Genomic DNA, 25,996 nt, shown 5'->3' with positions numbered 1-25,996 from the left:
AGGGATCTTCGAAGATCTAGACCGATGCTTCGATCGAGGCAAATAAATTTTAGAAGCCCGTTCAGGAGAAGAGTCTGACGAGGAGACCCTAGTTCGAGACCTGTGTCGTGGAGACTGCCGACGAGGCTCAAACTGCTGCTCAGGCTGGACTTGCGAAGACAGGGTCGAGGTCGGGACCAACTGAGCTACTATCGAGGAAATTTGAGTTGTTAGGATGGACTTAAGCATATCCTCCTCGAACATCGGGACAGAGACCAAGGGACTCGGAGTCACAGGAGGTCTCGCGCATTCCAGTGAGGGCGACCTCGAAGGCGAGTATTCCCTAGACTTGGAAGCACGTTTAGAGGAGGGTCTGGAAGACGGAGTCGAACCTGGAGCCCCAGGTTACGTGGAACTAGACTCCGTCGGCTTCTTAGGAATGGTACCTGAAAAGGAAGCAGGAGACTTACCCCCCAGTCCAGGCTTCGCAAGCACCGCCGAGGCCTTCGAGGCCGAGGCCGGTAGAGGAGGTGAGGTCGAGGATTTAGCACTCGAGGATAGTCCCGAAGTCGAGGGCTTAGAAGGCGCCTCGACCGAGGCTACCGCTTTGTCAGGCTCCATTCGAGGAAAAAGCTCGAAGAACCTGTCACAGCGGCGCTTAAAGGCACGAGGTTGTAGAGTGAGGCAGCGAAGACAATCTTCCGGGCGTCCCCAGACAGATCATACATCGTCCCCAGACAGATCATACACCGACTATGAGGATCGGTTATCGATACTGTTCTGCCACACTGGTAACACCTTTTAAAACCAGTTACAGGCCGGGACATCGATAGGACAAAGTCCGTGTCGAGAACGAGGGAGAGAGGCCTAGGCCTCAAATCTCCCAAACCCGACCAGTACGAAAACTGTAAAGTTTTATTTTTTTAGAAATAAAAGAAAGGAAAAAATATAACAAACACAGCGACCGAAAAGCAAAAAAACTACTCAGCCGCGGTGAAGAGAAGGCACAACGCTACGGAGACAGAGTCGACAAGTCTTCTCAGCTCCGCGGAAATGGTTGAACTGAGGATCCTCACAGGAGATGCGCCCCCTAGTTCGGGCGGGAAGGCACGCGCGCATGCGCGATGCAGCACTCGAAAGCTTGAGATCTTCAAGCAAGTTTGCTTTCGAGGCTGTCCACTGCAGGGCTCCGTTGGTGACGTCACCCATGTGTGGGAATATGCTGCCTGCTTGTCCTGGGATAAAGTATAATATCACTGACAAATTATCTAACTTCTACCACTTTGCCGCATAACAAAAAAAAAAAAAAAGGCTGAAAAAGGAAAGCATTTTGCAAACTACATAAACTTACTTTTTATTAAATTTATCTACTCTGAACTGCCTTGTGCTAAATTTTGGTTTAAGGAAGAAATTCATTCTGAGCGGTGAGGGGGGGGAGCTTGCCTCTCCCCAGCTATGGATCTTCTCTGTTCTTCTTGTGGTTTATTCTCTTTAATTTTGGTTGTTTGTTTTTCGTTCATGGTGTTTTTCTGTTTTGTTTGTTTTTTTCTTTTCTCTTTCTTTTTTTTTCTCTTTTTGGGGGTGGGGGTGTTGGGGGGGAGGCCTTGATTTTCTTCTCAGAGCTCATCAGAGTACAGGGCTCTGTTTGCATGGTATTTTGGACTATGCCATCTGGGCCTCTCCAGTGGCGCAGGGTTGTGCTTTTGCCTGCTATTGGTCTTGCATATTGTTGTTCCTTATTTTTGCTGGCTGGCTTTGGATGGGGGTGGAATGGGGAAGGGGTTGGGAATGGGGGGTGGGAGTTGGGGGAGTTGTTGTATATTTTCTGCAAAACTGTACCTTCTTTGCTGTGTTTATTTCTTTGTTCAATAAAAATTGGATTTCACTAAGGAAGGAATTCAAACACCTTTTCCCATCCATCTGGAATGATCTACCTTTTTATTTAAAAAAAGATCATATTTTTCTTACCAAATTTTAAAAAAATATTTGAAGACTATAATTAAAAAAAATTTTTAAACTAGAGTCTATGGATTTTTGGAATTTGTATGTACGTTATGTATACTAGTTTACAGTCTTCTCCCTAGGGTCTTTCAGCCGGGAGGTCCGCCCAGGTAATTTATGTGGATGATTTACTTTCAGTTTAATTTAGATGACCGCCCAGCTAAATTCTGCTGCTGCTAAACATTTAAAAAAAAAAAAACAGCTTGGAGATTTCACCTTAGCCCATAGCGAACTTATGCTCCGGGGCTCTAACATGTGCGTGCCGGCTTCCCTTCTCTTCCCTCCGAAACCGGAAGCTATGTCCGGTAGGGGAGGGAAGAGAAGGGAAGCCGGCAAGCACATGTTAGAGTCCCGAAGCATGCGTTCGCTACAGGCTAAAGCGGGAGACAGGTCAGTGAAGCTTACCATTTGCTCTTCTTGCTGCCGGGTCCTGCCTACTTTCAGTTTCTGTGAAGGCAGGACCTAGCAGCATGTCTCCCAATCGATCGTGATCTTGGGCCGATCAGCCTTCCTCTCCGACGGCAGAATTGACGTCGGGGAGAGGAATGCTGGGCGGCCCGAAGTAGGGAGAGCTTGAGGCGGCGGCTTTGGGGCCTGTTCCCCGATGGCAGTGGCTTGGAGGAGGGCAAGGAGAAAGAAAGAAAGAGAGCAGGCAGGGAGACAGAAGGAAAGAAGAGAAACAGAAAAAACAGAAAGGGGCATGAAGAGAGAGAGAAAGAAAGAAAGAAAGGGCAGGAAGAGAGGAAGAAAAAGTTGGGGGGAGGGGAATGAGGTCAGGAGGAGAGGAAGCATACAGGCTGAAAGAAGGGAAGAAAGTGCAACCAGAGACTCATGAAATCACCAGACAACAAGGTAGATAAAATGATTTTATTTTAAATTTACTGATCAAAATGTGTCTGAATTTATATCTACTGTCTATATTTTACACTATGGTCCCCTTTTACTAAACCGCAATAGCAAGGAGGCTATGAGCATCGAGAGCAGCGCTGTTCATTCAGCGCAGCTCCCTGCACTAAAAACTGCTATCTGGTTTAGTAAAAAGGGAGGGGGGTAATTGTCTATTTTTGTATGGTTGTTACTGAGGTGACAGTGCATAGAGTCATCTGCTTTGACCTCTTTGAAAAAACCCCGGAATAGGAATGATTATTAACATTTTCTCTGCATACAATATGCTTTGTGGGTTTTTTTTTAATTTTATTGTTGGTAGATCATTTTGATTTGGTCATTTTAAAAGTAGCTCACAAGCCCAAAAGGTGTGGGCACCCCTGCTCTAGAACATCGCTCATTAGTTTTATCAAGTGGTTCAGTGAGGGGCCAGCACTTTACATCTTATCACCTCATTCTTTCTTTTTTCTCTTCATGTACAGCACGGTTCTTTATTCTAAGCAGCTCTGGCACTAACAGTACTACGGGTGCCTTATGCTACTTTCACTACCACTTGCAGTCAGGTTCGGCATTTTATCATGGTTTTGGGTTTTTATTTAGTTTTTCCACCAGTATTTTCATTTATTTATTAAAACAGCCTTTTTTAACAGCCCGATGCCCCTCCCCTATCAGTGTGCATTCAATCCACTGCCGACACTTTTTTGGCGCCTCTTTCAACGGATCAAATATCATAGCCCCACTGTCGCGTGTTCACATTTATTCTGCGTACGAGTTTATCTCATCAGTGCAGAGACCTTTTTGGTAAGTCCATTTTACTCTCCCTTTTTTACTTTCCCAAGTGCTGTGGTTTTATTTTTTGGTTTTAATAGAAGCTCATTTCAACAATAATTTAGATCTTTCCTAGGTTCACATTTCATCTACCCGGTTGGCTTGTCTTTAAGCTATTGGCTTATGTTTTCAAGATACACTCTGTATTATCAGCTGTTCATTTCCCATACATTTACTTTTGCCCTGCTTAGGTCTATATAGTCTAGGCCAGTGGTTCCCAACCCTGTCCTGGAGGAACACCAGGCCAATTGGGTTTTTAGGCTAGCCCTAATGAATATGCATGAAGCAAATTTGCATGCCTATCACTTCCATCATATGCAAATCTCTCTCATGCATATTCATTAGGGCTAGCCTGAAAACCCGATTGGCCTGGTGTTCCTCCAGGACAGGGTTGGGAATCACTGGTCTAGGCATACTGTTTGTAACCAGCCATCATTTTAAGTATGTATATGCCCTATTTTTATTTTTTTTGGGGGGGTTAACTTCTTTTAGCATGTTATTTCATTAATTCTGAGTTCGGTGTTACAATATGTTGTTCTTGGTTTTTAGTTTACACATTATTTATTCTTTTCATGACATGTTCGCATCACAATTTTACTCAAAAGTATAAATAGGTATCCATATTCAAGTTTCATCACGGTGCTCTGGTTTTGGCTCCAGTATTTATCACTTCCGACCACCAGGTCTGTCTATCCATTACCGTCTCATATTTTAAAGACTCACTCGTTATAATTAGCGGTGATCCACACGTCTCTTCGTAATGGACATGTCCGATTTTAGCATTTGGATCTTAGTACTATGGGTTTGTTTTTTTCTGGTTTCCTTTCTAAACTCTGCTTTCGTCTGAAGTCTTGAGTTTAGAATTACATTTTATGACATATTTTTGTAGCTATAATTGTATGACATATCCAAATCGGTCAAGTTATCCATTCTTTTTATTATTTTTTGTCCCCTCATACAGTGGCAGACCGCCCCGGGTGCCAGCCCTATGGGGGTACACAGCCGGCTGGATCCAGAACCTTCCAAGCTGCTCTAAATGGCACCTGCACCTCAGTACGGCTGCCGTACTTATTCTGAAGCAGAGTCGGCAGCCGCACTGAAGTGCAGGAAGGTCCTGCGATGACTACATTTGCCACCTCTACCTCCGGAAGACGTAAGTGACGTCAGCAGCTGCAGTCATTGCGGAACCTTGCCTCAACTCCCTGCGTCTGCCGGCCCACCCACGTCTCTTACATTTTCCAGAGGCAGAGGAAACTGAAGCAGTCATCATGGGACCTTGCTGGTTTGGAGGGAGAGAGAAGTATAGAAGGGTGGTGGAGGGAGAAAAAGGAGGTCAGGGTGGTATGGAAGGGTGGTGGAGGGAGAGAAAGGGGAAAGATGCTGATGGAATTTGTGTGCAGGGACAGGAAAGAGAGACATAAGGGGGAAGGATACTGGATGGAATTGGGTTGGAGGGAAAGAAAGGAGGCATGATGCTGATGGAAGTGGGGGGAAGGGAGAGGAAAGAGTGAAATGCCAGACCATGGGGGTGTGGGAGAGGGAAGGGAAGAAGAGGAGAGAGATGCCAGACCATTGAAGGAGCAAAGGGAAGAGATGGATGCCAGAATAATAGGGGTTAAGGGAGAGATGGAAGGGGAATACAAGGAGAGAATATGCTATATATAGAAGGGGCAGAAAGAGGGTAGACAGTGGATGAAAGGAAGAGAGTGACAAGACTATGAGGAAAGCAGAAACCAGAGAAGACAATGTAGAAAAAAATTATATTTATTAATTTTTTTGCTTTAGGGGAGATGCATCGCTGTTTCTGTGGTGTTGCATTGTATGCAAAGTCCAGCTTCTTGGTGGTTCAATTTAACTTTTGTCTATGATTTTCTATTTTATCCCCCCTTTTACAAACTGTAGAGCGTTTCTTTAGCACCGGCCATGGTGGTAATTGCTCAGAATTCTATGAGAGTCTGAATTGTTACCACCATGGCTAAAAGCCACATTACAGTTTTGTAAAAGGGAGAGGGGTTAGTTTATGATTACATATTCCATACTAGGCGAAGGTGTTTTCTGTGTTCTGTGTGTTCGAAAGACATGGTTTTCAGTTAGGATTGACTGTGTAGGATTGATCTGTATTAGTCTGGCTTGTTTAGTTTTACAATGAGTATATTGATGTACTGCTCACTGCAATATGTAAGATGCTGCCTTTTCCTAGGTACACTCTTGTGTGATGTGTGGATTGTTACTAAAAAAAAATCATATTTTTCATACAGATGGGGGGGATGTCAAAAAACGATGGGCCTCGGGTATCAAATATGCTAGGTACGCCACTGCCTTCATAGTTTATATCTAATCCACAAGCCTGCTTTTAGGACCTACAGGGTATGTATCTCTCCGATTCATGACAATTTCACTTCTCATGTTATCTTATCCATTCTTTTTATTATACAACTGCCCAGATAAACATCATTCTTTGACATGATTGGACCTTGAAAACTAACGGCAACAATGTTCTCCCCAGAAATTTTTTCCAGCCATGAAAAACATTTGCTGCATTTAGTGTGCCACAAAAAACATTTGCTCCGTTTAGTGTGCCAGAATTAAAAAATTTGAGAGATGCTGCTCCATACCATTTGAAAGAGGGCAAATATCTAATTATTCACTTCTAGAATTGGATACTTCTTAAATTTAATATAAATATTATGGAAAGCAGTCATATTGAGCATTGGAAAATAACTAATAATAATTAACTAATACAAATAGTACACATTTAGGGCTCTTTTTACTAAGCAGCAATAGCGGTTTTACCGCGCACTTAGCTCGCACATGCTAGATGCTAATGCCAACATTGAGCTGGCGTTAGTTCTAGCCGTGTAGCGCGGCAATTCTGCACAAGCAAAAATGCTATTGCAGCTTAGTAAAAGGAGCCCTTAATTTTCCCCACCACCGAATTTCCCCGTCCCGCCCCACCTGGCTACTTTTTCATGCCACCCGGCTGGAAAAAAATTTCTGGGGAGAACACTGAGTTTATTTTGCTCTGTAAAATGCATCAAGCTCTATTATTTATATGGATGATGTAGCACAACACGACAAAAGATTAGATTAGATTACATACCGGATTTTTAAAAAGTGAGATGAAGTCAGGTTTGTATTTCTTTAGCACCACATCTAGAACATGGACAGCTTCAGGTTGTCTTTTCCACACTGCATTCACTACTGTTTGCCAGACATCTTTACATGGTCCCCAAAGGCTGGCAGCTAAAAAAACAAACACAAATGGGGAAGTCAAAAGGAAATATTCTCTTCTTTCTTCAAATAGGATGATTTTGATTTAAATCTCAATTTCAAATCAAGATTTCTAAAAAATACAGGGAATATGATTTTTCCTGTCTTTGGAAACACTTAAAAGACAGACAGGGGAATGGAAGATTAGGTTCTTATCTTGCTAATCTTCTGTTATAAGACATAGGACTCTGTACCATATCTGTTCTTTCCCCTTAGTCACAAACTTTGCAGAGGGTGTCACTCAAAATTTCCAACTCCTTCCCTTTAGCACTAGAGATCAGCTCGCTCTTCAGTTAGTATAAAAGCAATCGAACTCCACCGAGACAGAAGAAAAGAGAAGGATGGGCATGGGGAACTTTCCAGGCGACAAAATTTATTCTGGTCTGCTCTGTAACTTATGAGAAAAGAACAATGATCAACAATTAACAACCTTAATAACAAATTACTGTATTTTTCACTCTCTAGAACATTTATCAACCAAGCCTTCTCCTCTGGGGACCAACTGCCCTGCGCAGTGACCCAGACACTGAACCCCCAGCTGAGGAGACTGGTGTCCGTGAGAAGCACCATCCACTGGGGCTGATACAGACTCACCCCCTGAACTAAATGGGAGGTCTGGAGCCACCAACAAAGACTGCAGTGAGCCAAACCCCGAAGAAGAACAGGGAAGTTCAGAGTGTGCCTCTGGGGTGACCACCTCCAAAGAAGAGCATACTAAAGTGGATGCATGTGGGCCCAAGCCCACCTCATCACGTCTAGGGAAGCCGCCATCGACCCCCAAGACTTGGAGGAAATCCTGCGCCCGAGGACACCAAGACGCCATAAGAAGGCGAATCTGTGACTGCAATTTGCTTACCCGGGCCTCTGGGAGGAAGACCTTCCCCAAGGAGATGTTGAACAAAACCCCAAGGTACTCCAGGCGCTGGGAGGAAGCCAACTGACTCTTGGAAAGGTTGACAATCAAGCCCAGCGACTGCAGGAACTCCTGGAACGACTTTGCTCAAATCAACCAGTCGTCCAGGTACGGGTGAACCAGAATGCTCTCCTTGTGCAAAGCTGCCACCACGACCACTATAACCTTGGTGAACGTCCTCAGAGCCATGGCTAGACCAAATGGAAGTGTACAAAACTGATAGTTCCGACTCAAGTTCGCAAAGCGAAGGAAGCGCTGATGGGAGGCCCGGATTGGAAGATGCAAATAGGCCTCATCAGATCGAGAGAAGTCAGATACTCCCCCAGCTGAACTGCAAGAATAGACCGCAGCGTATCCATGCGAAAAGATGGAACCCCGAGAGCCCTGTAGACCCCTTTCATAAGAACATAAGAAATGCCCGCACCGGATCAGACCTGGGGTCCATCCAGTCCGATGGTCCGCGCACACGGAGGCTCAGCCAGGCTTACCTGGGCGAATACCTTAATCATTTGTATCCCTCAAAGTGTCCCGCAAGAAGATGTGCGTCCAATTTTACCTAAAATCCTAAAATGGTGGTTTCCTCCACCACAACCTCTGGGAGAGAGTTCCAGGCGTCTGACATTTGTCATGGCCTTGACCCCTCTTAGCTTCAGTCCATGACCTCTTGTCCGAGTCACATTTGACAAAGTGAATAACGCTGTTTCTTGCTTTCCATCCTTTCCCCTTGTCGGTGAGCGAGCTTGCTCCATTTTATCGATTCCTTTTAATATTTTAAAAGTCTCTATTAGATCCCCTCTTAGTCTTCTCTTCTCAAGGGTGAATAATCCCAGATTTCCGAGGCGTTCTTGGTAGCTCAAGTTCTCCATATCTTTTACTAGCTTTGTCGCTCGCCTCTGCACCCTCTCCAGCAATGTTACATCCTTCTTCAGGTACAGAGACCAGTGTTGGACACAGTATTCCAAGTGTGGTCTGACTATTGCTCTATAAAGCGGCATTATGACCTCTTTCGATCTACTCATGATTCCCTTCTTTATCATGCCCAACATCCTGTTAGCCTTCTTCGCCGCCGCCGCACACTGAGCCGACGGCTTCAGATTCCTGTCTATCAGTACCCCCGGGTCCTTTTCCTGTTCGCTCTTCCGCAATGTTATACCTAGCAGTTTATACTCCTGCTCCTTGTTTTTCCTGCCCAGGTGCATCACTTTGCATTTTTCTACATTAAAACTCATCTGCCAATTTTTTGCCCATCTCTCAAGTTGGTTCAAATCTCTCTGGAGTTCCTCGTTGTCTTTTTGTGATCTGATTGCCCGGCAAAGCTTTGTGTCATCTGCAAACTTGGTGATGAGGCTGGTCGTTTCTTCATCCAGGTCATTTACGAAGATATTGAATAAGATAAGCCCAAGAACCGAGCCCTGAGGCACGCCGCTAGTTACTTGCTTCCAGTCCAAGTACTCCCCCATTTATGCCTACTCTTTGTTTTCTGTATTCCAGCCAATTTCCTATCCATCTTAGTATATCCCCTTCTATTCCATGACTTTGTAGTTTTCTGAGAAGTCTCTTGTGTGGTACTTTGTCGAACACTTTCTGGAAGTCCAAGTATATATTATGTCCACTGGTTTTCCGCTATCGACATGTTTGTTCATCGTTTCAAAAAATTGAAGTCGGTTGGTCAAGCATGACTTCCCTTTCCTGAATCCGTGCTGGCTACCTCTCAACAAGTCATGGGTATCCAGATGCTGGACTATGCTATCTTTAATCAAAGTCTCGACCATTTTCCCAGGGACCGATGTGAGACTCACAAGTCTATAGTTTCCCGGTTCTCCTCTTGATCCTTTTTTGAAGATTGGGATGACGTTCGCTATCTTCCAGTCCTCTGGTATCCGTCCGGTCCTAATTGACATATTAGCAAGGGATTGCAGTAGTTCTCCAATTTCTACCTTTAGCTCCTTTAATACTCTCGGGTGAATTCCATCTGGGCCAGGGGATTTGTCACTTTTTAGTTTGTCAATCTGATAGTATATCTGGTCCAGATCCACCTCCACTGTGGTGAGGTTCTCCTCTATTTCTCCCTTGAATACTTTCAATGTCTCCGGTATTGATGTGTCGTCTTCTTTGGTAAAGACAGATGCAAAGAAGGAATTTAATCTGTCCGCAATCTGTTTGTTGTCTTTGATATATCCTTTTCTTCCATTGTCGTCAAGCGGGCCCACTGTCTCCTTGGCCGGTTTCATCCCCTTAATGTATCTAAAAAAGGGTTTGAAGTTTTTGGCCTCTTGCGCCAACTTTTCATCATAGACCCTTTTGGCTTCTCTCACTGCCCTGTGGTACTTCTTCTGGTTGGCTTTGAGGCTGTCCCAAGCCTCGGTTGTTTTCTCGCATTTCCATTTTTTAAATGAGTCCTTCTTTTCGCTCACTGCATCCTTCATCTCTTTGGTTAGCCAAGCTGGTTCCCTTTTGTCTTTATTTTTCATTCCTTTGGCTATCTGCGGAATGTATAGATTCTGTGCTTCGGTGATGGTATTTTTTAGTAGGGACCAAGCTTGCTCCACCGTTTCGATTTTGTCTATCTTTTTCTTGATCCGTTTTCTCACCATGGCTCTCATGTTATCGTACCTTCCTTTCTTGAAGTTAAAGGTTGTGGTTTGGGTCCTGGTTTGCTTTCCCTTCCCGATGTCGAGCTTAAAGTTGATCATGCTGTGATTGCTCGTCCCCAGTGGGGCCGTGACTTCTACTTCTTTTGTTTGCCCGGTTATGCCGTTTAGGACCAAGTCCAAGGTGGCGTTACCTCTTGTCGGTTCTCCTACCATTTGTTCTAAGAAGCAGTCTCCCATCATTTCCAGGAACTTTGTTTCTTTGCCACAGTTTGAGGTTGGTAGGTTCCAGTCTATCCCTGGGAAGTTGAAGTCCCCAATGATCGTTACATTGCCCGTCCTACATTCATGCCTTATTTCATCTATCATCTCAGAGTCTGTTTCAGCCGTCTGGCCTGGGGGACGGTAGTAGAGACCTATTTTTGTGTCCGCTCCGCTCACTCTAGGGATCTTTACCCAGAGGGACTCCAGCTTCTTTATCCCCGCCGTCTTCCCTTCTCTGGTAGATTCTATTCCCTCCTGGACATACAAGGCAATACCCCTCCTTTCTGCCCTATTCTGTCTCTTCTGTAAAGCTTGTATCCCTGCAGTACTGTGTTCCATTCATTTTCCTCATTCCACCATGTTTCTGTTATGCCAATGATATCTACTTCTTCACGTCTTGCTAGTGTCTCTAACTCCCCCATTTTATTTTTCAGGCTTCTGGCATTCGTGTACATACACTTAAGCTCCCTTTGTGTTGCCTTCTTGGACTTCAGTCCTTAATGTGTCTTCCACGGCATCAATTTGTGTTCCTTTACTATATCCCTAATTTGCTTCGAGTTCTTCTCCTTTACCCGAATGGAAGTCCTTTGTGTCTGCTGTCCGGGCCATCGACTGGTTGTCGACTGTCCGCTCTCCCCCAATCTTCAGTTTAAAGCCTTCTCAATGGCCTTCTTCATGTTTCCAGCCAATATTCTCGCCCATTCTTTGGTGAGGTGTAGTCTGTCCTTTCTATAGTACCTGTTCCTTCCCCAGAACGCCATCCAGTTGTGCACAAAGTCAAAGCCTTCTTCCTCGCACCATCGGCTCATCCAGGCGTTGATTGCTCGCAGTTCATCTTGCCTCTTCACAACTGCTCTCAGTACCGGGAGGATTTCAGAGAAAGCCACTTTCACCTCCCTGACCTTCAGTTTTCTTCCGAGTGAGCGGAGCTGGTTCTTCATTTCCTCCCTATCATACTTCCGTCCGCTCACGTCGTTTGTTCCCACGTGGATTAGTACAGCAGTGTCATCCCCTCCTGCGCTGTCTATGATCCTGATAATCCTGCTGGCCACATCCTTCACTCTTGCTCCGGGCAGGCAGGTAACCAGTCTATCTTCTCTTCCTCCTGCAGTGTGGCTGTCAACATTGCGAATAATGGAATCCCCAACGATGATCCCTATCTTCTCTATTCAAGGTTTTCTTGGGGGTCGTAAGTCCACATCCATTGTGTAGGTCCTGTCTTCTTTCCTCTGTGACACATCCTCGTGTAGTCTTGCATTTCCGCTAGGTGAGCGGTTGTCCTCAACCTCCGCTTCCGTCTCTTCAATTGTAATAGTATCTTCATCCAACTCACCTAGGCCCTCTTTCTGGGTGTTCGGGTATAGTTCTCCAGCTCTGGGACCTCTACATGTTGCTGGTGGGCTTCCTCGATGAATTTCTCAAGCCGAAAGGTCCCATCTTTCTTGGACACCACAAAATAAATCGAGCACCTACCTGCAACACTCCTGAGGGGGCACTAGAACCACTGCTTTGAGATCTAGCAATCTTTGAAGGGTCTGGCGAAAGACCAGCTTCTTCCACACCACCTGAGAAGAAGCTGGAAAATAATCTGGCAAGGAGTAGGCAAACTCCAGAGCATAACCATTCCAAATCACCTCCAGGACCCACTGATCGGATGTGATCTCTGCCCACTTTGGATAAAACTCACGCAGGCGGTCGCCCCCAGAACCAGAGGGGGCGCCAGCAAGGAGTCATTGGGCAGGACGGGTAGCGGAGGAACCGCATGAGCTGAAAGAAACTGCCCCAGGAGGACCCAGAGGCCGGAAAGGAAGTGGCCCCTTGACCACCCTGTCTCTCCAAAACAGGGGAAAGGTCACCTGAGGCTGATAAAATGGAGGTGCTTCCTGCCAAAAACAGAGCTGAAACCGCCAAAATTGGAGCTCCAGAGGCCTGTAGCGTTTGGGAAGCTCTGGAATGAGAGGGCAAAGGATGACCTTAAGAGGTGTTAGGCTCAGAAGTAATCTAAGGAAATACTTTTTTACATAAAGGGTAGTAGATATGTGGAACAGTCTCCCGGAAGCAGGCAAGCCAGCAGTAAGGGAATCCTTTTTACCCTGACCGTCAGCGGCTGGGAAATTTCCCGCGTGGGCGTCACTTGCAGCGGGGTTCCGTCGCACACAGAATTTATATGAGTATCGGAGTTATTACCGCTGCGGCTGGCGCTAAAAACTGCACTGCAGTTTTGAGAGAGGAGAGGGGGTAAGCTAGATAATTGAACAAATCTAAACCTGGGGATGGGAGATCAGAAAGAAATCTCATCTTTACAACGGAAAAATTTTACACAACAAAGGGTTAGAGAGAGCATTTTTTTTTTTTTAACTGCATTGTTTTCACACTTTTTTTTTTGCCCAGAATTTCCTTAAAAATAACGTTTGATTCAACTGAAAAAATAATCAGAAATAGTACCTATACCAGAAACATACTGCTGCACTAGTTTATAAAGCTAAAAAAACCGCTTAGTTGAAAAGAAAGACCTAATAGGTCCATAATTTGAATAGTTACAAAAATATTTCTCTGAATACTCAAGCATTTTCTTCTTTTTATATACACTTTTTACATAAATAAGTGGCAATTACTACAGAAACCTCACTCTAACGCACATAAACATTTGCATCAATAATACTTGCAAGTCTGACCACGGAATCAAAAAGCCCAAGAAGGCCAACCATCACGGCGGATTAACTAAACCCAAACGTGTGTTACTGCAAAATCCTACTTTCGCACACTACGCGCATAAGAAATTGATTTAAAAATAAAATACGCGTTCAATACAGAAATTAAGATAAATCAAATGTCATACTATGCAGTTTTTGGGTTTGGTTTCCACTCAATAGTTAATATCAAAAATCTTTACCCCAGGCGCGACAGCAGTCTTCAACATGCCTTAGCCTACATAGTGCGTTCTGCACTTGATCTTAATACCTCTTTTTTTACAATCTACATAGGATCTATATCTCAGAACGTCACATATTCACATTTTTCATCCCTACCCAAATATACTACCATACCCAGATACTTTAATATCAAACATTTATTTTAATTTACCTGAATTTACCGCCAACGGAACAGCCATCTTGGTCTCAAACGCAACCGGAAATAGTGGACGTATTTATTGGTGACGTATTTATTCCTCGACCTAAACGATGTATGGTAGGATGTGAGTTTCTACATTAGCAAGTAAGCTTTCGTTTATCTAACTAATTATAAGAATATAATACCTTTTTTAATATTTTCAAAATTAAATATTTTGGGAACCAAGAAAAAATAAATTGTGATGTATCGGGACTCGCTAGACTCGATAACAAGTACCGCTGCTTCTTTAGGAGGCCTCGGAGGTATGTCTGGTCTCATGGTGGGAGAATCGGTGGGGAGGAAAGTTGTTGCACATAGAGAGGAAGGGAGAGATGAAACAAAGAGGTTGAAAGGGGTGAGAAAGAAAAATCCTGCATATGGTGGAGGGGAAGGACACATACATGGAGAAGAGAGAGGAAGAAATGGGATATAGGGAGAGATAGAAATGCTGCACATAATGAAGGAGAAGAAAGGAAAGATGCTGCATGTAGGGGAATAGAGAGGTTTAACCCAGGGCGTAAGGCAGGGGGAGAGCAAGACAGATGGTAGATAGTGGGAAAGAAACAAATGTTGGATATGGCAGTGGACGGTAGAAAAAAATGTTATTTTCTATTTTGTGATTACAATATGTCAGATTTGAAATGTGTTTCCTGCCAGAACTGGTTTTAGACAGCGAGCTAATTAGCACCTAACAGAGAGAGGAAAAATCTTTTTTGATTTTCTTGTTTATACCACAGTACCAGTGGCCAAAGTGGGGTAGGGCGGTGAAAAGTCTACAAAATAAACCTGCCAGGATGTTTGGAAAAAAAAAAAAAAAAAATGTCCTATTGGGCTGGAAAATCAAGTCAAATCAAAAAATCAATTTAATAACCTGAGTGGAAAAAAAGTTTCCCTTAATCAGGCAGCTTGGCAGATGACATTTAATGTGAGCAAGTGCAAAGTGATGCATGTGGTAAGAACCCTAAAGTATAGCTACTTGACCCAGGGTTTTGTTGTTTGTTTGTTTTTTTTTGGGGGGGGGGGGGTGGCTAAGAAAGTAAATAGAATGTTAAGAATTATCAGGAAAGGAATGAAAAACAAAAATCAAAATGTTATAATATCCTGTGTGCAATTCTGATTGCTGAATCTCAAAAAATGTGCTTTTCTTGTACTATCATATGTATCTGTATTTTTGTTTTGCACAGTTGTAGTTTGGAAAATTAATAAAGATTTGAAAATAAAAATGTAGTGGAATTAGAAAAGGTACAGAGAAGAACGACGAAAATGATAAAAGGAATGGACAACTTTCCTTTGAAGGACTAAATTGGCTAGAGCTCTTTGGCTTGGAGAAGATAGCACAGGAGTGATATGATAGAGGTCTATAAAATATTGGGTGGAGTGGAAAGAGTAGATATGAATTGCTTGTTTAGTCTTTTCAAAAATATTTGGACTAGGGGGCATGCGATGAAGCTACCAAGTAGTAGATTTAAAATAGACCAGAGAAAATATTTCTTCACACAACGTAAGGTAACATAGTAGATGACAAAAGATAAAGACCCGAATGGTCCATCCAGGCTGCCCTTTCTGTTTCAATTTACATTTTTTAAATTTTTTCTTCTTAGCTATTTCTGGGCAAGAATCCAAAGCTCTACCCGGTACTGTGCTTGGGTTCCAACTGCCGAAATCTCTATCAAAATGCACTCCAGCCCATTTACACCCTCCCATCTATTGAAGCCCTCCCTAGCCCATCCTCCCCCAAATGGCCTTATACAGACACAGACCATGCAAGTCTGCCCAGTTTGGAATTCGTTGCCAGAGAATGTGGTGAAATCAGCTTAAAAAGGTTTGGAAAGCTTCCTAAAAAAGAAGTCCATGGGCCATTATTGAAATGGCTTGGGAAAATCCCCTGCTTGCTTCTAGAATAAGCAGCATAAAATCTGTTTTATTCCTTGGGACCTAGCTAGGTACTTGGGATCTGGGTTGGCCATTGTTGGGAAACAGGTTTCTGGGCTTGATGGACCTTTGGTCTGTCCCAGTATGGCAATTTATATGTTATCTTCTTTATAGTTTAGTCCACTAATATTACTTTACACCTATTTGTTGATAAGAGATATGTCTAGGCTATTCCCTCAGATGTATTGGAAATGTGGAAAAGATACCAAAAAGTCTGGAGCTGAAAACATGTTGAACAAGGTACAAGGACTATTCTTTAAAGCAACCCTGCACAACATAGGGCCCCTGAGCTGAATGTGGCCTGGCTCTTCGCTCCACTCTCATGCTCCTGTCCCATTTTCAAAGCCCAGGATTTCTCCCTGCTTTCCCGAGGTAGAAACACCAAGGTGCGTGCAGCGACTGCAGTCCACAAGCCTTCCCCCCTCCGCCTCCCCTGACGTGAATTCTGACGTCAGAAAGGAAAGTTCTGGGCCAGCCAGGCAGTGATTGGCTGGCCCAGAACTTCCTCTCCGATGTCAGAATTAACTTCTGGGGGGGGAAGGCTTGTGGACTACAGTCCCTGCACGCGCCTTGGTGTTGCTGTGTCAATGAAGCAGGGTGCCTTGGGGGGCAGGGAGAGAGAAAAAAAGACAGAAAGAAAAGGGGGGACTGGCTTATTCACAAATGGGTCACAGATCCATTCCTTCCCATTTTGGAGGTCTTTTGTGGTTGGCAAATGCTTAAATTCTATTGAAAGCTGAGATAGATGATCATACATTAACTGGAAGAAAGAAGGCCCTGGCTTGTTATCTTTAACAACCTATGCTAATGTTTGAAATATGTCAAAAATCCCAATGTTCACTCATCAGCTCCATAAATCAAGTCTGACTTTGAATGCAGCCACTTTATCTGCCATCTTGAACACAGTGGTCATTCTTCCCTGAAGTGACAGATTAAGTTCGTTGAGCAAGCTGAATATGTCATACAAGTAGGCAAGTTTTGTGACCCATTCTGCATCACTAAAATGTGCTGCCAGTGGCGAGTGTTTTTCTGAAAAAAAAATCTCTGGAGCAGCTCTTGTAACTCAAAAACTCTGGTCAGTGATCTACATTTAGAAAGCCATCTTACTTCTCTTTGTATAAGAGAAGATGTGTACTCTGCATCCATCTCCTCACAGAGCTGCGTGAACAGATGTGAGTTCAGAGCATGTATTTTAATCACATACTGCAAAATGTTGTTAAGTTCAAGTGACATTTTTCAGCTAGCTAGCATTTCTCTATGAATGAAACAATGCGTAGACTCGCATTTGGAAGCAACCTCCTTGACACGAGTAGTGAAACCAGAAGCCATCCAGTCATGGCAGCCACTCCATCTGTGCATACTGTATACCAGGGGTAGGGAACTCCGGTCCTCAAGAGCCGTATTCCAATCGGGTTTTCAGGATTTCTCCAATGAGTATAAGAACATAAGAAATGCCTCCACCGAATCAGACCATTGGTCCATCCAGTTCGGTGACCCGCACACGCGGAGGCCAATCCAGGTGTTCCCTGTTTACGTCCTAGGTGTTCCCTGATGAAGACCCTGTTTTCCCGTATCCCTCAATGTGATTTGCAAGCAGGTGTGCGTCCAATTTGCACTTGAATCCCATAATGGAGGTTTCCGTCACCACCTCCTCCGGGAGAGCATTCCAAGCGTCCACCACTCGCTGTGTAAAACAGAACTTTCTGACATTAGTCCTGGGCTTGTCACCCCTCAATTTTAGTCTATGGCCTCTCGTCCGAGTCACATTTGACAACGTCAATAATGATGCTTCTTGTTCTATTATGTCAAAACCTTTTAGTATTTTGAAAGTCTCTATCATATCCCCTCGCAGCCTTCTCTTCTCGAGGGTGAACAATCCTAGTTTTACGAGGCGTTCTTTGTAGCATGCATGAGATCTATTTGCATGCACTGCTTTCAGTGCATATTTATTGGGGAAATCCTGAAAACCCGACTGGAATACGGCTCTCGAGGACCAGAGTTCCCTACCCCTGCTGTATACCAACACAAAGTGACCAATTCTGTTTTCCTGGCATGAATCATTCAAAGACTTGAATAGCTCTGCAGCTGTGGTGTTAGTTGGCAACAAAAGTGCACATAACATATCCTCATGCACATCCTCCTGAAAAATATATCGCACAAAAACAAGCTTTTGTTGCCTTATCAACATCAGTAGACTCATCAACCTGGATTGTGACTCATTAATCCTCTCTTAACAGTTGTTCCTCAATATCCTCTGCTTTTTCATCAATTTGTCTGGTTACAGTGCCAGCTGAAAGAGGAACACAAGCCACTGTTTGAGCTGCAGCCTCTCCTAAAAGTTCCCGGCAAATGTCCTTAGCAGTAGGCAGGATAAACTCTTCACCGATTGTAAATGAAGAGCTTTGGCAATGCGGTCAGCTACTAAGAATGATGCTTTCAGTGCAGCCACATTTAATAATAACAATAACTTTATTTTTATACTAGTATTTTAGTCCATTACATTAACAGGTGCTAGAATATGTTTGTCTGTCTTTATTTCTGTCTCTCTCTCCCTCCCGCTGTCTTTTTTTTTCTGTCTGTCTCTCTCCCTGGCCCCCTTTGTCTGTCTGTCTTTCTGTGTCTCTCCCTGCCCCTGTGTCTTTCTTCTTTTCTTTCTGTCTCCCTTCCGCCCGCTGTCTGTCTGTCTTTCTTTCTATCTATCTGTCTCTCTCCCTGCCTCCTATGCAGCAGCATTTCTCTCCCCCCACTTCCCTATGCAGCAGCCACAGCAGCATTCCCTCCTCCTCCATTTCCCTGTGCAGCAGCATTTCCCCCACCCTACTTCCCTGTGCAGCAGCAGCATTTCGATCCCCCCCACTACCCTGTGAAGTAGCCACAGCAGCAGCATTCCCTCCCCACACACCACTTCCCTGTGCAGCAACAGCATTTCCCCTACCCCCCCTTTTCCCTTCCCGCAGTCTGGCAGGCTCCCTTAGTCCCTTGCCGCCCCCCCCCCCCCCCTTCCCTTCAGGCGGTCCTGTCAAACCTGCCAACTCCAGCAGCGTTTGCACTCTACACACGCTGCTTCGGGGCCTTCTACTGCCCTGATTTACTCTGGCACGTCCCTGATGACATCATCAGAGATGTGGCAAAGCAAATCAGGGCAGTAGAAGGCCCCGAAGCAGCGTGTGTAGAGTGCTGCATACGCTGCTGGTGTCGGCAGGTTTGGAATCGAGACCGCGGGAAGGGAAGGGGGGGCGGCAATGGACTACGTGAGCCGGTCAGACGTCGGGAAGGGATGGGAGGGCCAGACAGTGAAGAACTTACTTTTTTTTTAAGTTTAAAGGTGTCGCCGCGGCTCCTCTCAATCCCTGCCAGCGTTGGAAGCCTTCTCCGACCCTGGTGTGACTCGTGAGAGGAGCCGACACCGCGATCTTGTAGAGAGCAGGGAGTCCAGCGCTGGCAGCGAGTGTAGTTAGGTGTTGTAAGGCTGGGGACTCGCGCATGCGCACTCCTGCGGCCACAGACCTACTGATCACAGATCAGAGATCACGGAAGCACGCAGGTAAGAGTGCGCATGCGTGGCTAGGGTTTTATTATATAGGATACCGCAATACCACAAACAGTTCAAAGTGGTTTACAGGGGAAGAGATTGTATACAGACAGCGACATTACAGAGAACTTTCGAAATTATATTGGCATATTAAGGTTAGTCAAGTTTATCTGGAAGTGTTTTGGAAGTACATTAAGGTTGAACTGGGGTTAGAGAAATGTGTCTGAAGTTGTGGCCTTAAAAAATTGCTTCTGCTCTTCAAATTGATCTGGTTTTTTTTTTTTTAAACTCCAAAGTCTTGTCTTTTAATGCAGGGTGCTTGGTCTCCTTGTGACGAAGCAGTTTTGAGGGTTTCATGGTTTCGTTGGATAGTCGCTCACCACATTATAGAAAGCGGGCATGAAGAATGCGAATCACCTGTTGCAATGAACCTGCAATTTAAATAGGACTCTTGGTATTTTCTTTTAAATGCAGCTCTTTTTGTTGGTAGACTTAGTCTTCTGCTGTCTCATCATCATTGGGTCTTTCCCCCTTTTCAAAGAAGTTTATTAGTGATGTTTGTTTTTTACTCATTTTTGCCAAGTTGCAAAAATGTGTTTAAAATTGTCACTGCCAAAATTCTGCTCCTATGCCTTTATGCACTCCCTCTCACAGCTGCACACACACTGGCTATAGCCTTCAAGATGGTAGCTGCAGCTGCTAACTGCTGCCTCTCCTGCTGTCATCGCCAACCAGTTACCCCCTCTCCCTACTTCCAGGTATCTTCTGCCTCTGCTCCACGTGCTGCTGCTCCATGGCTGCCTCAGATTTTCCTCCTCAGGCTCCTCCAACACGGCTGGATACTGATCTGCAGAGTAGGTAAAGGTGGGGTGCCCAATAGTGTCTATATGCCTGTAGTGCAAATTGTACCATGTTTCCCTGAAAATAAGACACTGTCATATTAATTTTGGGTCTAAAAATGCACTAGGGCTTATTTTTGAGGGATGCCGCATCTTTCCATCTCTCCCTCCCATCCCCCATGTACAGCAGAATCTCAATGACCCCGCCAACCCATCCCCCTATGCAGCATCTTAACATCTCTCTCTTCCATCTCCCATGTGCAATAGAACCCCAATGATCCCGCCAACCCATCTCCCTGCGCAAAATTTTTCCATGTCTCACTCCCATCCCCCCGTGCAGCAAAACTTCGTCGACCCTCCTACCACGAGGTCGACATACCTCCATTCCAAACAGCAGTGGCGGCGACAGCACTGAACAGTTTGTTTTGCAGCCTTCCCTGCGCCACCGCGACACTGGTTGTCATCAGTGACGCGGCGGCAGAGGGAAAGCCACGAAGCAGCCTGTTTAGTGCTTCTGCTGCCACTGCTGTTCAGAACAGAGGTACAGTGGTGCCTCGCATAACGAACGCCTCGCACAGCGAACGCTGCACACAACAAACTTCATGTCTTGATTCATACAACGAACTTCGTTTCACACAACGAAGTCGCCCGAGCTTCCACGATCGCTGCCGATGTATTGCATCCTTCCCCACAGGCACTGCAGGCAGTCGTTAGTCACTGCTCTTAACGCGTTTCACATAACGAACTTTTCGCATAACAAACTTGCTCCTGGAACGAATTAAGTTCGTTGTGTGAGGCACCACTGTATGTCATGGGGGAGGGTCAGCTGGGTTCTGCTGTGCGGGATGGGAAGATGGAAAAATGTTGTGCAAGGGGATCTCTTGCGGCCCGGCTGTCAGACAACCATGGCCTGCTAGTGGGCTGCGGACCGGGAGTTGGGGACCCCTGTCCTGGAGGAATGCAATATCCACTTTTTCTTTTTTATAGTTAAAACCATTTTTGATGATGACAATTCCACAAAACAGAAATACCTAACATTGCCCACAAAAGAGCAACAGGGATTTTCAGAAAACAGCTGAATTCAGGTCATCACATTTTCCATTGTAACATGAGTAAAACACCCATCCTCCCCCTTCCCTTAAAATAACATTCCATAGTAATCCAAAATAGTGACTTACAATGCTTCATACAGACAAGCATCTGATGTGATCAACAACTTCACAGTAGCCCTTCCCCTTAACCCGTCCCTTCAAACCCCAACCCTAGCTCTTAAACATGGAGAACTACTTCTCAATATACACAGGATAGTGTTACTTTCTTGCAAATGTTCTATCCTATGTCCCCCCACTTAGCCCATTCTCCCTCACTCAACCCTATTTGATTACCATAGCCCCCCCTGCATGCCCCCCAACCTTTCCTAACCTTAAACCTATCCAAACGAGAAAGATGCCATCAGTGTCCAGTTACTTCATAATTCACAATTTACTGCAAGGTATTTGCCTCCCTCATGTGAAGGGTTTGCACATAAGAACAGCCTTACTGGGTCAGACCAATGGTCCATCAAGCCCAGTAGCCTGTTCTCACAGTGGCCAATCCAGGTCACTAGTACCTGACCAAAACCCAAGGAGTAGCAATATTCCATGCTACTGATCCAGGGCAAGCAGTGGCTTCCCCCATGTCAGAACATTGCTAAATCCATTCGAACTGTAACATATTCTAATTATTGTAAACCGCATAGAACTTCACGGTCCTGCGGTATATAAACTGTTATATTATTATTATGTCTTTCTCAATAACAGACTACGGATTTTTCCTCCAGGAACTTGTCCAAACCTTTCTTAAAACCAGCTACGCTATCCGCTCTTACCATAACCCCCTGGTAATGCGTTCCAGAGCTTAGCTATTCTCTGAGTGAAAAAAAATTCCTCCTATTTAAAAGTATTTCCCTGTAACTTCATCGAGTGTGCCCTGGTCTTTGTAATTTTTGACGGAGTGAAAAATCGATCCACTTATACCTGTTCTACTCCACTCAGGATTTTGTAGACTTCAATCATATCTCCCCTCAGCCGTCTCTTTTCCAAGCTGAAGATCCCTAACTGTTTTAGTCTTTCCTCATACAAGAGGAGTTCCATCCCCTTTATCATCTTGGTCACTCTTCTTTGAATCTTTTCTAGCGCTACTATATCTTTCTTCAGATAAGGAGACCAGAATTGAATGCAATACTCCAGACGAGGTAGCATCATGGAGCGATACAGGGGCATTATAACATTCTTAGGGCCTGTTTTATGAGGCCACGCTAGTGGCTGTGCTGCGGTAACTGCCCCGAAGCCCATAGAGATTTAAAGGACTTCGGGGCCGTTGCCGCACAGCTTTGTAAAACAGGGGGTTAGTCTTGTTAACCATCCCTTTTTTAATAATTCCTAGCATCTTGTTTGCTTTTCTGGCCGCCGCCACACATTGAGCAGAAGGTTTCATCGTATTGTCTGTGATGATACCCAGATCCTTTTCTTGGGCGTCATCCCCGAAGGTGGACCGTAGCATCTGGTAACTGTGATTCAGGTTATTCTTCCCAATGTGCATCACTTTGCATTTGTCCACACTAAATTTAATCTGCCATTTCAACGCCCAATTTCCTAAGGTCCACCTGCAATTTTTCACAATCCCAAATTTTCAAAAAGAGGTGTATCCCTCTCCAGGACCCTCTGCCATCACTGGCCTCCCAGACTGTCAACTGAAGCAACTGATTGCACCAATGCCAATAGGCTGGGGCTTCCTTCCCAGTCCAGTATTGTAGAATGCATTTGCAGGCCAAAAGCTCATTTTACAGTATAGCATCATAGGACCCCAAGACATCTGGCCACACTCAACTGGTACATCTAAAACTAACTGAGCTGCCGTTCCCGGTATTAACCTGCCTAACGTGGCAGCCATGTAACTCATCACATGTTGCCAAAACTGCTAGATGACCGGACAGTCCCAGAACGCATGACAAAGGTATTCTCCTCCTGCCCACATTTTATACAGTATGAAGTCTGGCTACTTCCACTACAATATCACCCGGTAATAAGTCTCCTGCAGCTGGGCACTCTGTCAGCTGCGGCAGAGTCCTCACCACGGCTATCATATCCCAATGTCTCAGAGAGACCTACAGGTCCTCCTCTCATGCAAGTCTCCATTTATGGAGGTCTTTAACGGACAACTGATTTTGAATCCTTTTATATAACCCAGAAACTGACAAACGTGCCATCCCTTCCATATCCAAAAAATCCCTAAGTTTAACCCCCATGTGCTTACAGAGTTGTGCTCTGTCGAGGGCGACCACATAGTGGTTGACCTGATGAAAAGCAAATCTGGATCCCCATGTGTCCCCCCACTTGGTCCCTGAGGAGATCATACTCTTTCATACACCCCTCTGTATCCAAAAGATGCTCCAGAGTCATGACTCTCGCACCCTCCCAATCCCTATAGACCGTATTCTCCATCCCCGGAGCAAAAAGAGGATTTCCTTGCAAGGGTAGTAGATTCGTAACTCCCAAGTCTCCCCCCAATAAAGGGAGTATCCAATGCCAAGCCCCTTGCAGGGATTGCAAAAGGAGGCTCTATATACTAATAGATCTTAGGAATCCTTCTCCTGGGCAGATGACAAGGCTAAGGGGCTATGGGGGCCAAAATACTCCCATTCCATTAATAGAGACGTATAATGCTATTGTTGAGTGACCCAATCCCGCAGATGTCAAAGTAGGCACATGTAATTATAAATTAGCATATTGGGCAACCCTAAACCGTCCTTGGGACCATCCCCCCCACCATAACCTAATATGCCAACTTTGGCTTCCTCGAGGCCCAACAAAAATCTGCAACTCACCTCATCCACCTCTGTAAATCCCTATCTGAGGGAAAAGGTCTGCAGTAAATATAACCATTTTGGAAGTATTATCATTTTAATCGGGCTAATATGACCCATCAATGAAATTTCTTCCAAGATTGCAGCTGCTTTCTGCATCATCCTATGTACATTTATACGGTTTGACGCCTGTTGGTCCATGGTCAATATTATGCCTAGATAAACAAAGGTGCCCTCGGCCCATTTTAATGGGAATCTTTTCTCCCAGAGGTCTTGTACCTCCTGGGAAGAGGGCAGAGCCTCCAACTTTTCCAGGTTAAGTTTAAATCCCGCATATTTCCCTATTCCTGAATCACTTCTAATAGAGCCGCTAGAGATGTCTTTGAGTTCATCAAGTGAACTAATAAGTCATCTGCGAAGGCTGCCAGTTGAAATTGGGTCAAACCCACCCACACTCCCTGAATGGTTGGCATCCTATGAATATCGCTAATAAGGGGGTCTAATATCAATACAAACAAAAGCGATAATAGGGGGCATCCCTGTCTTGTCCCACAGTAAATTTGGAAACATTCCAATTCAACCCCATTAATCACAATCTTAGTTTGTGGTGATGCATAGAATGTCTTAATCTCTGAGATAAAGAAATTGTCAAATCCATAGGCAGTCAGGGTTGCATACAGGAAATTTCATTTGACTTTATCAAATGCTTTTCCAGCATCGAAACAAATAAAAATTGATGGGGTATCCTGCTGGGCCCTCTGCTCCAGCAACAATAGTTTTTAGTGATTATACTCCCCATTACAAGCCTCCCTTGCAAATCATGGACCAGTGTTAGTAAAACCTGTGCCAGCCGAAGCGCCAGGATCTTGGCTAGTAATTTAACAACCATATTCAACAGCGATATTGGTCTATACGAGCCCGTGATCTCCAGATCTCGCTAAGGTTTTGGAAATACCAGGACTCTGGCTACATTTAACACCTCGGGCATTGCCTCAGCATTCACTATTACATTGAACATCCATTTCCTCCCCCAAAATCTTATAGAATTCCGCTCTCAACCCATTCTCTCCCAGGGCCTTCTGCAACGGGCTAAGGTTTAAACTTCCGGCATTATAGGGATACTTATTTGTTCTCTTATCTACCTGGGAGATACCGGGCAATCGCAGGTCTGTCAAAGCTTGGCAGGCACTCCCGCTTCCTCCAGCGGTCCATATGGCTTCTTATAGTAAGCAGTAATGGGAGTCACGTGATGTGCTGAGCCGAGTAAGACGTGCCTTGCTCGTGCTCCGGGGCCCTGGGTCCCTCTGAACCTGACCCAGCATTTCTACTGGTCCTACACTCTCCTAAACTATCGAGGCAGTGCATGGACAAGTTTCATCCCGTACCCAGGCGGTCATGAGTGGCAAATCGTGTCGCTCCACCAGAGACAGGGAGACCAGATCGGCGCGGCCGGAATCCAAGATGGCGGCGGGTGAATCGAGTTCTGCGCTCCCCTTGTCGGAGGCCCATATAGCCGCACTATCTGCCTCGGTCGTGCGGGCCTTGGATTCCCGATTCGAACAACTGTCTGGCCAACTTACTTCGCTGGAGTCTCTTTTGTGGAAGACCACGAGGCGCACGGGCGAACTGGAGCAACGGGTATCGCAGGTGGAGGATGCCAACACTGCGCGCAACTCCAGAGGCAAGCTGATAAAGCTGGAGGATCTCGAGAACCGCTCGAACTGGGACAACTTGCGCCTGATTGGTCTCCCAGAAGCGGTTTTGGATTCCCACCCCCTCTCAACTTTGGAGACCTGGCTCCGGACGGAGTTGCCTCTCCCTGCTGGTGTGGGCCCTCTACAGCTCGATCGGGCACACCGTTCTGACGACAGTGATCACGCTCGGGTCACCATCTTTAAAATTCACAACTCGGCCGTGAAGGCTAAGCTGATGAAGCAGTACAGGCAAAAGAGGAACACGCTTTTGTACGATGGAGTTCCGGTTCGCCTGTTTCAAGATTATTCTCCA

At 45.1% G+C, this 25,996-nt stretch overlaps 2 protein-coding genes across 9 annotated transcripts in view; one reads left to right on the top strand and one right to left on the bottom strand.

The window, feature by feature from the left end:
• NUP205 (nucleoporin 205) overlaps positions 1-13,946 on the bottom strand; it is a 1,504,202-nt gene extending 1,490,256 nt beyond the window's left edge. For 4 of the 5 annotated variants that reach the window (XR_004540594.1, XM_033957880.1, XM_033957883.1 and 1 more), the window contains exons 1-2: positions 13,816-13,946; positions 6,794-6,936 (exon numbers count right to left, since the gene is read on the bottom strand). Coding sequence is in view for 3 of the 5 variants with exons in the window: in XM_033957880.1 (XP_033813771.1) it covers positions 6,794-6,936; positions 13,816-13,843 (171 nt within the window). In the remaining 2 variants the exon portion in view is untranslated. Of the gene's footprint in view, positions 1-6,793; positions 6,937-12,587; positions 12,611-13,815 lie in introns of those variants that run through there. The other variant, XM_033957884.1, reaches the window with a different exon arrangement.
• MRPS33 (mitochondrial ribosomal protein S33) overlaps positions 12,828-25,996 on the top strand; it is a 70,928-nt gene continuing 57,759 nt past the window's right edge. Inside the window, exon 1 of one of the 4 annotated variants that reach the window (XM_033957888.1) lies at positions 12,828-12,969. The gene's annotated coding sequence lies outside the window, so the exon portion shown is untranslated. Of the gene's footprint in view, positions 12,970-13,810; positions 13,948-13,973; positions 14,106-25,996 lie in introns of those variants that run through there. The other 3 variants (XM_033957889.1, XM_033957886.1, XM_033957887.1) reach the window with 3 other exon arrangements.

Source organism: Geotrypetes seraphini, chromosome 9, assembly GCF_902459505.1.
Source record: "Geotrypetes seraphini chromosome 9, aGeoSer1.1, whole genome shotgun sequence".
NCBI classification, from domain to species: domain Eukaryota; kingdom Metazoa; phylum Chordata; class Amphibia; order Gymnophiona; family Dermophiidae; genus Geotrypetes; species Geotrypetes seraphini.
The sequence above is the reverse complement of the archived record's forward strand: the minus strand, read 5'-3'. Positions and strand labels throughout refer to the sequence as shown.